Source organism: Microcaecilia unicolor, chromosome 1, assembly GCF_901765095.1.
Source record: "Microcaecilia unicolor chromosome 1, aMicUni1.1, whole genome shotgun sequence".
Lineage (NCBI taxonomy): Eukaryota > Metazoa > Chordata > Amphibia > Gymnophiona > Siphonopidae > Microcaecilia > Microcaecilia unicolor.
In genome coordinates, this window is record NC_044031.1 from 245,861,161 (window position 1) to 245,874,253 (window position 13,093).

Consider the following 13,093-nt stretch of genomic DNA (forward strand, 5'->3'; position numbering starts at 1 on the left):
TAGTGGCTAGGAGCCAAAAGCAGTGGTGAAAAGGTGGGTTTTCAGCATAGATTTGAAAACAGGTAGAGATGGAGCTAGATACACAGGCCCAGGAAGTCTATTCCAGGCATAAGGTGCTGCGAGAGAAAAGGAGCGAAGCCTGGAGTTAGCAGTGGAGGAGAAGGGGGACGACAAGAGAGATTCGTCCAGTGAACGGAGTTCACGGGGAGGAATGTAGGGAGAGATGAGAGTGGAGAGGTAATGGGGGGCTGCAGAATGGATGCATTTGAAGTTTGAACTGTATGCGGAAGTGGACAGGGAGCCAGTGAAGTGACTTGAGGAGTGGGCTAGTGTGGGTATAACAATTTTGGCGGAAAATAAGTCGTGCTGCAGAATTTTGGACAGACTGGAGAGGAGAGAGATGGCTGAGTGGAAGACCAGTGAGAAACAAATTGCAATAATCCAAGCGAGAGGAAATTGTGGCTAAATTGTAGCTGGACACATTTCCATCAGCTCAGAAGCTGGTGCAAATGTGCACAGCTGAAGCATGCTCATAAGTTTATATTTATAATCTATGTGTATACTTCCCGATTCTTCCCTCACTTTGCCCAACTATGGCTCTGAACATGACTGTACATGGATTGTGTAAAAGTATGCAATGCTTTCAACCAGCATACTTTTACGCAGGGGGTAATTTTATGAGGCCTTTTATATGCCTACAACTGGGTTCCTCCATGAAAAATCTTTTATAACATTTTCCTTTAATGGTATGTGTGTGTGAGCAAAAGAGTCAGCAAAACAACATGATAATTAAAAGAAAGAGTTTATGAAATGTTAAAAATTAAAGAAAAATACTATGTATGCTGCTTCATAGCTTATTTTCCCTTAGTTTTAATAACAAATTCTTTAGCTGTGTCTGCTGGCTCAAATGTTGAAAAAATAAGCTGATACACTTCTCCCACATGACATGTCTGTATGATGGGACTTGGAGAGCTGACATTATTACAGAAAGATCTGTCCTCTCCATAGCACTGAAGCGCTCTGTCTGAACTCAAGCATAGCACACGGATGTCACCCGTTAACAGGCTCTGAGAGATGTTGCCTTGAATGAAATACATGTGTAAATGGATCTGACAATGAACAGATTATGAAGCTCGAAAAAAAGGATTGCAGAAGACAACTGCTTCACTGTAAAATAAAATGCTTGTCAAAACAGCACTACTAAAAGGAAAAACACTTTTTGATCATCTGGGGGTAAATTTAAAAGGTATTTCCATGGATAAAGCAGAGTTTTGTGTGCAGAAGGATAAATTTGGTTCTTACCTAATAATTTCCTTTCCTTGAGTCCTGCCTGTTCAGTCCAATCTGCTGGCAGAAGGTTGTGCCCTTCTGCAGCAGATTGGTGGAGACAGAGAACATAGACACTTCCAATGACATCATTGAGGCTATTCTTACTGAGCACAGGGAGCCTTTGACTGATAGGCAGGTGAGGTGGAAAGTGTTAGGGGCTCTTTTACTAAGGCGTGGGAGGGTTAACACATGGGTAGCGAGCACCAAATTAGCACTACCGCCGGGCTAGCGCATTCACCCAGCGGTAATTCTGAGTTTGTGAGTGCGCTGAATCACACACTACATGGTTACTGAGTGGGTAGCTTACGCCCTTAGGTCAATGGGTGTCAGTACGGGCTTAGGCCGTTAATAGGCATGCACTAGTTTTAATTTCAGCACACGCCCATTTCTTGGTCCATTAAAAAAAGCCCTTTTTCCCAGCTGTGGTAAAAAATGGCTCAGCGCATGCCCAAAACATGTGACCACACTGTTGCAGGCCACTTTGTACAGCGGCTTAGTAAAATGACCCCTTAGCTAGTTACCCTTTAAGGGTTTCTCTTTTTGGTCTACATTGTTTGTTGTTTACTGGCAAGTTCCAGACCTACACCACTCCTACTAAGAATAATGATGTCACTGGAAGTGTCTATGCTCTCTTTCTTCACCTGTCTGCTGGCAGGAGGAAAGGAGAATATAATTCATTATCTGGAATGGTCTAGCATGATGATAGCAAATAACCTTTTCCAAAATTGCCCGAACATGGGTGCATACACCTAATCTATGCATAAATTTATCCAGCTTGGGTGGATGCAATCCCTAAAATGCATGGATAGGGGACTTAGACATATGCCTCCTCATTTTATAATTTGGCACGAGTATGTGTGGAAGTTGTAGAATACTAGCACATATGTGCTTAACTGTGACCAAAATAGTAGTTGGACACTAAGCGGTTTTCTAGAACTTTAACATGCAACTTGCTTAGGGCCCTTTTACTAAGTGGTGGTAAGCCCAAGGCGGGCTTATCGCTTGGCAATCCAGAACTACCGCCCATCTTCCGACACAAATCGGGAGATGGGCGTCCTTCTCTCAGGGTCGCCCAAATCGGCATAATCGAAAGCCGATTTTGGGCGTCCTCAACTGCTTCCCGTCGTGGGGACAACCAAAGTTCACGGGGGCGTGTTGGCACCGTAGCGAAAGTGGGGCTTGGGCGTGATTAAGAGATGGGCATCCTCAGCCGATAATGGAAAAAAGAAGGGTATCCCTGATGAGCACTTGACCGACTTTACTTGGTCCATTTTTTTTTGCGACCATGCCGTGAAAAGGTGCCCAAACTGATAAGATGACCACCAGAGGGAATCGGGGATGACCTCCCCTTACTCTCCCAATGGTCACCAACTCCCTCCTACCCTAAACAAAATTTTGGCCAGCTTCTATGCCAGCCTGAAATGTCATACCTAGCTCCCTGACAGCAGTATGCAGGTCCCTGGAGCAGTTTTAGTGGGTGCAGTTCAGTTCAGGCAGGCGGAACCAGGCCCATCCCCCCCCCCCATCTGTTACACTTGTGGTGGTAAATGTGAGCACTCTGAAACCCACTGTACCCACATGTAGGTGCCCCCCTTCACCCCTTAGGACTATGGTAGTGGTGTGCAGTTGTGGGGAGTGGGTTTTGGGGGGCTCAGCACCCAAGGTAAGGGAGCTATGCACCTGGGAGCAATTTCTGAAGTCCACTGCAGTGCCCCCTAGGGTGCCCGATTGGTGTCCTGGCATGTGAGGGGGACCAGTGCACTACGAATTGTGGCTCCTCCCATGACCAAAGCACTTGCATTTGGTCGTTTTTGAGATGGGCATCCTCGGTTTCCATTATCGCCGAAAACCGGGGACGGCCATCTCTAAGGTCGACCATCTCAACATTTAGGTCGACCATCTCTAAGGTCGACCTAAATGTTGAGATTTGGGTGTCCCTGACCATATTATCGAAACGAGAGATGGACGCCCATCTTGTTTCAATAATATGGGTTTCCCTGCCCCTTCGCGGGACCGTTCTGCGAGGACACCCTCATGAAAACTTGGGCGCCCTGTTCGATTATGCCCCTCCACATTTTCTGCAAACACATTTACCCCCTAATTCTGTAAAAGTTGCCAAAACTTGCGTGCTCAAATTTGGACATGCACCCAGTTTGTGCACACAATTTAATTAAATAACAAGCCAAACAGCGCCAATAATTGACTTTTTAACAAGCAATTATTGGCACTAATTAAATTTATTGAACTTTGCATGCATACATTTAGGCGCGGCATCGGCATCTCAATTTTACAGGCATTTTTTAAAAGGGGGTGCGGAAATGGGAGGGTCATGGGCGGAACGAGGGCATTCCTAAAATTAGTGCACATTGTTATAGAATAAGGGGGATATGCTCATAATGTAGGCATGTACATGTGCACCACATTTCAGTTGGTGCAAATGGGCCACACCTAAAGTTAGGCACGATTCCCGTAAGCGTTATTCTATAAACCATGCCTAACTTTAAGCACGACTTAAAGAGCACTTTTTCTGGTGCTGATTTTTTTTTTTTTGCATCATATGTAGAATCAGGCCCTTAATGAGCTTGTTTTTATAGAATAGCACTCAATGCACATAAATCTAGTGGGTAATTTCCAGGGCCCAGTTACAGAATTGCCCCCATCAGGGGTAAATATATAACAGTCTACCCATACTTAGGCACCAATGTGGTACCTCTTCTATATAGGAAAGTAGGTGCCTAGTTTCCTTTACAGAATACTAGCGTAACAGTTAAAATACTCACCTATAATTTTGGCATGAGCGCTTACGCCAGCCTTTGAGCTGTGTAAGTGCTTATGCCTGAACTGCTGAAACATGCGCATGAATTCTAGCGTTCTATAATTTACACATGTAACTAGGGATGTTGGCATGCTCCATCAAAGCACCATCCATGTGTATACCTGACTTCCAACTATGTGCCATTACAGTTAGGCTCAGTTTTATAAAATAGCGATTAGATGGAATTTTGCCTTTTGCACACATACACATAAATATTGATTATTCTGTTCATCTTAACCAATTTAGATGGAGGAAATAAAATGTTTTTAATTATATTTAGGAAAAGTCAATGAGCTGCATATACTGAAATCCTAAAGCTGTTACAATAAATCCAAATTGTTCAACTCTTCAAAAAAAAATTTTTGTGAAATAAATGCGCTCATAAACTTTCATAGGATTACCACAGACCAACCAGTCTTAACTCAGTCCACACGGTCTAAAAATAACACATTTATAATGAAGCTTTTCAGTCTACCGTGCCAACAGTGCTCAATGTGAAAATGAGCATAATTCAAAAGCAAATATATCAAAATCAGAACTTACGGCCCTGTTTACTAAGCAGCGTTATAGGCTTGTTAACGTTTTTAATGCGCGCTAACCATGCTCGTGCCTACAATATCCCTATAGGTGCCTACATGGTTGCACACGTGCTAAGTGTAGGTGTGCTAAAAACAGGGCTCTTAGCTTGCACTATCGATTATCCTGGGTCCCTTATTCTATTCATTTACATGGTACACAAACGTTGCCATCTTCATTGTAGTGACCACCGCTAAACATATAAGTTCCTTTGTATATTGGGCCCATTCTTTCTTACCAAAATAGAAAACAAGCATAGAGCAGCACTCATGGAGGAAATAGTGGCAGCTGCAGGAAATTGTCCTTTATTTTCATTTTAAACTGAAAGTTAACCTCCAGAGATATATATTTCTCTACATATCTTCAGTGGATATTAACCGAAGCAGCATGAAATCTGACTACATAAGACTAACAACCTCTACTGCTTTAATCCAAAATGTGGAATCCCTTTTTTTTTTTTACAGCTGGGAGTTCCTCTCTTGAGCATTGTAGCAATGTGTAATGGGATCTAATCTCATCCATTATATAGTAATGGAGGCCTAAGGTTATCTTTTACAACCATTATGTGGTGCTGGAAACTGTAAATGGCTCTCTGTTGCAGACACAAATTAAAGTCAGGCTAAGGTGAACATTCTCATCCCTGGTCCTCTGTCATTATTAAAGTGGCTTGAATTCATGTCTTACTAGTTAACGGAAAAGTACACTTTTTAATCATGCTCAAGTCTCTGACAGCTTTTACAAAGGAAAAATACCATTATGAACTCAGCAGTACTGTAATCTTCATAAGCTTAAAACATGAATTGGGTAGATTTTCAAAAGCATTGATGCGATTGGGGGGGGGGGGGGGGGGGGGAAGCATTTGAACGGCTGATTTAGAATGTATAATTTGTCATATGGCAGTGCTTTCCAAACGTTGATCCAGTATAGCCCCTTTTTAACACTTAAAAAGTCATGTGACACCAGATGATGATGAATAAAAAAAATATAGCAGACCTCCATATCCTCTCTCCTCCCACACTTACCCAAAGCAAAAGGTGTGGTAGCCATGTTAGTCCACTTTTAAAGGTAATCAACAGAAATAAAACATGGAAAAGAAAATAAGATGATACCTTTTTTATTGGACATAACTTAATACATTTCTTGATTAGCTTTCGAAGGTTGCCCTTCTTCGTCAGATCGGAAATAAGCAAATGTTGGTAGATGACAGTATATATAAGTGAAACATCAAAGCATTTCAGTGACAGTCTAACAGGATGGGGGTGGATAGGTGAGAGACAGGAAGAGTCGGGTGGATGAGGGACAGGGAGATATGCATGGCGACAGGAGGGTGACAAAGCAGTACAATTTTATGGTTTATAATGGGCTAGAAAACCCAGATCTTTGTTAAGTCCTGTTTTGTGGGTGCCAAAATATTTAGTCATTATAACTTCAAAGGTCTTACATTCCTGTATTGTTTTAGGGTTCCCTTTCAGGATTCTTACCATGAAATCACTGGTACAGTGTTCTGGTTTTGTAAAGTGCTGCCCCACAGAGGTGACATCCTGATTGGTACTAGCATTTTTCATATGGTGTCTATGTAAATTAAATCTCTTCTTTAGCATCTGACTTGTTTCTCCAATGTAGCAGCCTTCGTTGCATTTTTTACACTGAATGATATATACCACATTGGAAGATGAGCACGTGAAAGATTTAATGTTGAATATTTTTCCTTTGTGAATGACCGTGGGGTCCTGTGAGATGTTTTGGCATAGTTTGCAGCTGGATATATTGCAAGGATGTGTGCCATTCTCTTCTTTTTGGGTCTCGGTTGAGAGCTTGCTTCTCACTAGCTTGTGTTTTAAATTGGCTGGCTGTCGGAAGGCCAGCACTGGTGGGGATTGGAATATCTCTCTCAGTAATTCATCCTCCTGGAGTAGAGGCTGTAGATCTTTTTAACATATTAATAAATGACCTAGAGATGGGAGTAACTAGTGAGGTAATTAAATTCGCAGATGACACAAAATTATTCATCGTCGTCAAGTCGCAGGAGGAGTGTGAAAGATTACAGGAGGACCTCGCGAGACTGGGGGATTGGGCGTGCAAGTGGCAGATGAAGTTCAATGTTGACAAGTGCAAAGTGATGCATGTGGGTAAGAGGAACCCGAATTACAGCTATGTCATGCAAGGTTCCGTGTTAGGAGTTAAGGACCTAGAAAGGGATCTGGGAGTAATTGTTCATAAGACGTTAAAAACATCTGCCCAGTGTGCTGCGGCGGCTAAGAAAGCACACAGAATGTTGAGTATTATTAGTAAAGGAATGGAAAACAAACACGAGGATCTTATAATGCCGTTGTATCGCTCCATGGTGCAACCACACCTCGAGTATTGTGTCCAATTCTGGTCGCCGCATCTCAAAAAAGATATAAAGGAATTAGAAAAGGTGCAGAGAAGGGTGACGAAAATGATAAAGGGAATAGAATGACTTCCCTTTGAGGAAAGGCTGAGAAGATTAGGGCTCTTCAGCTTGGAGGAAAGGCGACTGAGGGGTGATATGGTAGAAGTCTACAAGATAATGAGCGGAGTAGAGCGGACAGATGTGAAGCGATTGTTTGCACTTCCAATCAACAACAAAACCAGGGGACACAAGATGAAGTTAGAATATGGTAGATTTAAAACAAATAGGAGAAAGTTTTTCTTTACTCAGCTTGTAGTTAGACTCTGAAACTCATTGCCGGAGAATGTAGTGAAAGCAGCTGGCCTTACGGAATTTAAAGGGGGTTTGGACAGATTCCTGAGGGAAAAGTCCATTGAACATTATTTTTTTTTTCGGGGGGGGGGGGGGGGGGTTGCCTGGTTTTTGAAGCCTGGATTGGCCACTGTCGGAGACAGGATGCTGGGCTTGATGGACCCTTGGTCTTTCCCAGTATGGCGGTGCTTGTGCTTATGCTTATCTTTTATGATTTTTCTTAATTTTTCCAGCTCTGGGTTGTATGTCACTATAAGGGGGATTTTGTCTGTGGCTTTTTTTTTCTTTGTACTGTAGCAGATTTTCCCTGGGTGTTTTGAGGGAGGAGGCAATATTCTTGGAGATTATTTTGGGGTTGTAGCCTATCCGTTCGAAGGATGCAGTCAGGATTTCAAGGTGTCTGTCTCTGTCCCCTGGGTCAAAGCAGATACGGTGGTACCTTGTGGCTTGGCTGTAAATAATGGATCTTTTTGTATGTGAAGGGTGTAAGCTGGAGTTGTGGAGGTAGCTGCACTGTGGATTTCTTGTATATGGATGTTTGTATATAGCCATCGCTGATTGAGACTGTGGTGTCCAAAAAATTGACTTTTTCTGGAGAATAGTCAATTTTGAATATGATAGTAGGGTGGTATGTATTGAAGGAATTGTAAAATTGTTTCAGAGTTTCTTCCTCCTCAGTCCAAATCATAAAAATGTCATCGATGTACCGGTAGTATTTTAGGGGTTTGGTCTGGTATATATTCAGAAATTATCACAGCATGAAGTCTCTGTACTCTCCAAAGGAATTTCACATACAAAAGTTCTTCACCCCCTAATCTGTACTGTTCCCTTGTTTTTTTGCAGCCCAAGTGCCTGACCCTGCATTTTTTAGCATCAAATCTTAGCTGCCAAATTCTGGACCATTCTTCAAGCTTTACTAGGTCCTTCCTCATGTTATCTATATTATCAGGGGTGTCTATCCTATTGCAGATTTTGGTATCATCCACAAAGAGGTAAACCTTACCAGACAACCCTTCAGCAATATCGCTTACAAAAATGTTTAAAAGAAACGGCCCAAGAAACGAACTTTGCAGCAAACCATTGTTAACATCGTTTTCCTCAGAGTGAGCTCGATTTACCACTACCCTGTACCGACTTCCACGCAACCAATTTCTAACACATTCAGTCACTTTAGGGCCCATACCAAAGGTACTTTATTTATTAGTCATCTATGTGGAACCATGTCAAAGGCTTTGCTAAAATCTAAATAAGCCAATCTAGCACTCTCTCTCTATCCAACTCTCTGTCACTTAGTCAAAGGAGCCCCCATGTCCAGCAGCCCTCCTCTCTCCCCTGGCCTCAGCCCATCCACCGACCCTCCTCTGTCCCCTGCCCTCCCCCCATATCCAGCAACCCTCCTCTCTGCCCTGCTCTCTCCTCATGTCCAGCTACCCTCATCGCCGCCGCTCCCTCCCCCCTCCATGCCGGGCCCCCTGCACTGACATGAGAGCGCCTCTCACCTCCGTGTGAAAGTGCTGCAGGTAGCAGCAGATCGCTCTGCTGCTGCCTGCAGCACTTCCACACGGAGGTGAGAGGCGCTGTCATGTAAGTGCAGGGGGCCCAATACAGAGGGGGGTGGGAATGGTGGTGACGATGACCTTCGGGGATTGGGGGGGTGGAGGTTGGTGCGCCGGCGATGTTGGTTCGTTTCAACTTTCCAGGCTCCAGCGGCAGGCAGCGTCCGATTCCGTTTCCCTCTCTGTTCCGCCCTCTGACGTCATGACATCTTGACGCGAGGGCGGGACAGAGAGGGAAGTCTCTACTGCGCATTTGCGGGTGAGTCGCTCACTTGCCATTTATATGTTTGATATTTGTGCTGCTACGCTAGTATTCTATAAAGGAAAGGAGGTGCCTACTTTGCTTTGTACAGCTGGCATCAACTAGGTGCTTTCTTGGTGCCCTTTACAGAGCTGCCCTCTTGGTGCCAAGACAATCAGAGAGAATTTTCAGCTGCATTATCTATTCAGTGCTGTTGAAAGTTTATGGATGCAGGACTTGCCTCTATACTAGGCGTTGCTCAGCAATAGATTAGTACTTTGTAATTGAGAAGAGCAAGGTTTATTTGTGGTTGTTACATTTTTGTTTGATGTATTTAATGTGAGAAATGAAAATTAAAGAATAGGTATAGATATATGTATATAGATATATTTTTGTTTCTACAAACAGAAATAGAATACACAAGAGTAGATAATTTTAAATATGTTTTAATATAATTTGTAATACGTTCTCATTTGAGCACATTTTGATAGACAACATTTTTTGTTTATTGATTTGGAGCATATATGTATAAAGACTTATTTGAGCCAACTCGTGAACAGGCGACCTATAATTGGCCATGTGAAAACCATGGGTTTTGTAAGTTGACACCTGTGACTTTTATCATTTGACTTTGAGCCTTATTTATCAACATTGGAAAGGCTGGTTGAACTGTATCTGGATCCATGACTGGCCCCAAAACTATGGTCTGCTTTAAATACTGTATATTCTACTTTGAGTGAGCCTTAAACATTGACAGTGCTGAGGGGTGTGTAAAAATGGCTGAGTGGGGGTGTACTGCTGAAAGTGAGTGTAAATGGGTATGTTAGAATGGGTGAGTAAGTGAGGGTGAGGGTATTCTACTGAGCAGTTGTACTGTTGAGGAGAGGTATGAGAATGGGTGAGTGTGATTGGGGTGTGGTACTTAAGGGGGTGAGAATGTGTGAGCGGAGATGTACTGCTGAGGGATGATTGTGAATGGGGGCGTACTGGTGAAGAGAGTTTGAGTGGGGGTTTTCTGATGAGAGGTGTGTGAGAATGAGTGAGTGGGGTTGTTTTGATGAGGGGTGTGTGAGAATGGGTGAGTGTGCTATTCTATGGTGTGTGAGTGGGGGTGTACTGCTGAGGGGTGAGTGTTCATGGAGGTGTGCTACTTGGGCGTGTGAGAATGAGTGTGGTACTGAGGGGTGAATGTGAGTGGGGGGTGTTATTCTGGAGTGTGTGATTGGGATTGTTTTGCTGAGTGCTGTATTAGAATGGGTGAGGGTCTGCTTTATATATATAGATAGATAGATAGATAGATAGATAGATAGATAGATAGATAGATAGATAGATAAACTCCCCCTATAAGGATAACTCCGTTTGAATGGCTGACCCTGTATTATTGGCGTATGGTGTATGACATTATTTATAGCCTCACAATCAGTAGGCACCACTCATGTCCATTGTGCTGTGGCAGTGTCTGTCACTGTTTTGAGCATGGCTGCTCCCATAAATTCAGGAGGGATTGCAGTGAAACAATGACAACAATTTCAGAAACAGCTATTGAAAAGGCAAATGTTTGCCTGGTACTGGGTAGCTACTACTGCTTGTTACAAAAAGTTATTGCAAAGTAGGCAGTTGCTACGTTTTTTTTAAATCAGTTCTTTTTTCTATGAAGCAACACTTGTCTTCTGCAGAAAAGAACTGTCTGAAAAGAGACACATTTATATTCTATTAAACTCATGTGGGGAGGAACACCTTTATCAGGTTAAACATTGACAAAATATATGTGATTTTTGTCTAATCCTGCTAATCCATGCTTAATTTTTTTATAGATTGCTTAATTTTTTTCCCTCTACTTTTCTTTTCAGAGCCAAATTTTGTGTCGTCGTATGACATTGGCAACTTCACTTATTTCTTCTTTCGGGAGAATGCAGTGGAGCATGACTGTGGGAAGACCGTTTTCTCTCGGGCAGCCCGGGTTTGCAAGAATGACATCGGAGGCCGTTTTTTGTTGGAAGACACCTGGACAACATTTATGAAAGCTCGGCTGAACTGTTCACGCCCTGGTGAAATTCCATTTTATTACAATGAACTGCAGAGTACCTTTTACCTTCCGGAGCTGGACCTCATCTATGGAATCTTCACCACTAATGTGTGAGTAACCTGACAAATATCAGATTAAGCCCTAGACTTTATATTTTGTCTTTAGCAAAACAAATTGCATCAAACCAGATCCCAAAATAAATCAGCAATAATCTGATGCATGTCAAATAATCATCTAGGGGAGAAGTTATCAAGGTGCAGTAAAAGGCAAGCTTTTACTTCAACTTGATTTACCACAGGATCCAGCAACCTGCGGGATTTCTGCACTGTCAGTTGCTGTGGTAAAAGGTTAATCCTGTTGTGAGCCACCCTGCAAGCAGCTTTATTCTGATGGCCCCAGAACATTGAGACACCAAGCCACAGCCTAATGCTCCCAGACTCTAAATGCTTTTAGTTTCTTTAGAAAGCAAATATAGATTACTCCTTTACATCCAGGGATTTTTCACTTCATGTGTAAGCACAGTTATAAGGAGGAAGACATGTGGAGGGTACTTTTATAATGGGAGACCTAGATGCTTATTTTAGGTCAATTTTATAAAAACATGTGAAAGGCAATTCTATAACTGTAGCTGTGAAATTATGCGTACTTTATGGATTAGGTTCTGTAAATTGTGCCAAAAAAAGTGAGCGTAGAAAAAAATGCGCGTAGTGCTATTCTGTAACCCCAGTTTATAGAATACAGATAGTGCCTGGACCTGTGACTAAATTGTGGCATGCCCATTTACCCCAAGTAAAACCTGGTATAAATTCCCGCATGATTGGGTGTACTCTATAACAGTGCATATAATTTCTAGAAACAGCCAGAATCTGCCCATACCCCTCCCATGGCCACACCCCCTTTTGAGATTTGTTCATTAGAATTTACATGCATCACTTTACAGAATATGCTTAGAAAGCTGCGCTCATAAATTCTAATTAGTGCTGATAGTTGCTTGTTATTGGCCAATTATTAACGCCGATTGGCTTGTTAAACAATTAATTTGTAAGCATAGGAGCCAACTTTTCAAAATTATTGAGGGTGCTAAACCCAAGAGAAATCACCTCACCCTGGAAACAGTCAAAGACTTTGTTTAATATTGGGGGTGCTCAAGCACCCAGAGCTGGCTCCTATGCTTGCGAGCAAAATTTGGCCCCACGGCCAAATTTGCATGAGCAACTTTAGTCGCCATATATAGAATCTGGGGTATGTGCATAAGTGCACAGAAAAGTAGCACTGATGTACGGTATCAGGGGAGTCCCATCCAGACAGTTTCCACCCACCAATTCCTTTCTGACCAATTCCCATCCAAGGGGAACAATTCCCTCCTAGACTATTCCTCCCTGGCTATTTCCCACCCTGGAACATATTTTCTTACAGAGATCTAGTGTTCGATCTTTTTTTCCTCCATTTTTTGGGTTTTCTTTTTATGTGTTGGAATTTGCTTAAACAGCGTCGTATGCGTTGGAATTTGCAAAAACAGCGCTGTATGTGTCAGAATGTGCATAAACAGTGCCTTTCCTTAGAGGTGAAGCCGTGTGGGAGTGGATGGAAATTGTGCTGTTCGATTTGACTTCTGTAGGAAGGGTAATTGTCTACGTTTGAGGAAGTTAATGAATGTGTTTGTAATTGGGTTGTAATGGGTTTTTATTTTAATTTTTTTTGTTGTGTGTTGGGTTGCATTGGGGGTTATGGTTTATGCGGTTGGCGCGCCAATTTTGAACTATTGCAGGAGCTTGGCAGTAGTTCCCACCCTCAGCGCGCGCCATTTCTGGCACTACAAAAATAT

The 13,093-nt window shown here is 42.6% G+C and overlaps 1 protein-coding gene across 3 annotated transcripts in view; it reads left to right on the forward strand.

The window, feature by feature from the left end:
• The window catches only part of SEMA5A (semaphorin 5A), a 976,513-nt gene that overhangs the window by 588,504 nt on the left and 374,916 nt on the right, over positions 1-13,093 (forward strand). For all 3 annotated transcript variants that reach the window (XM_030205332.1, XM_030205321.1, XM_030205342.1), the window contains one exon: positions 11,093-11,378. In XM_030205332.1, the coding sequence (XP_030061192.1) occupies positions 11,093-11,378 (286 nt within the window). The remainder of the gene's footprint in view (positions 1-11,092; positions 11,379-13,093) is intronic.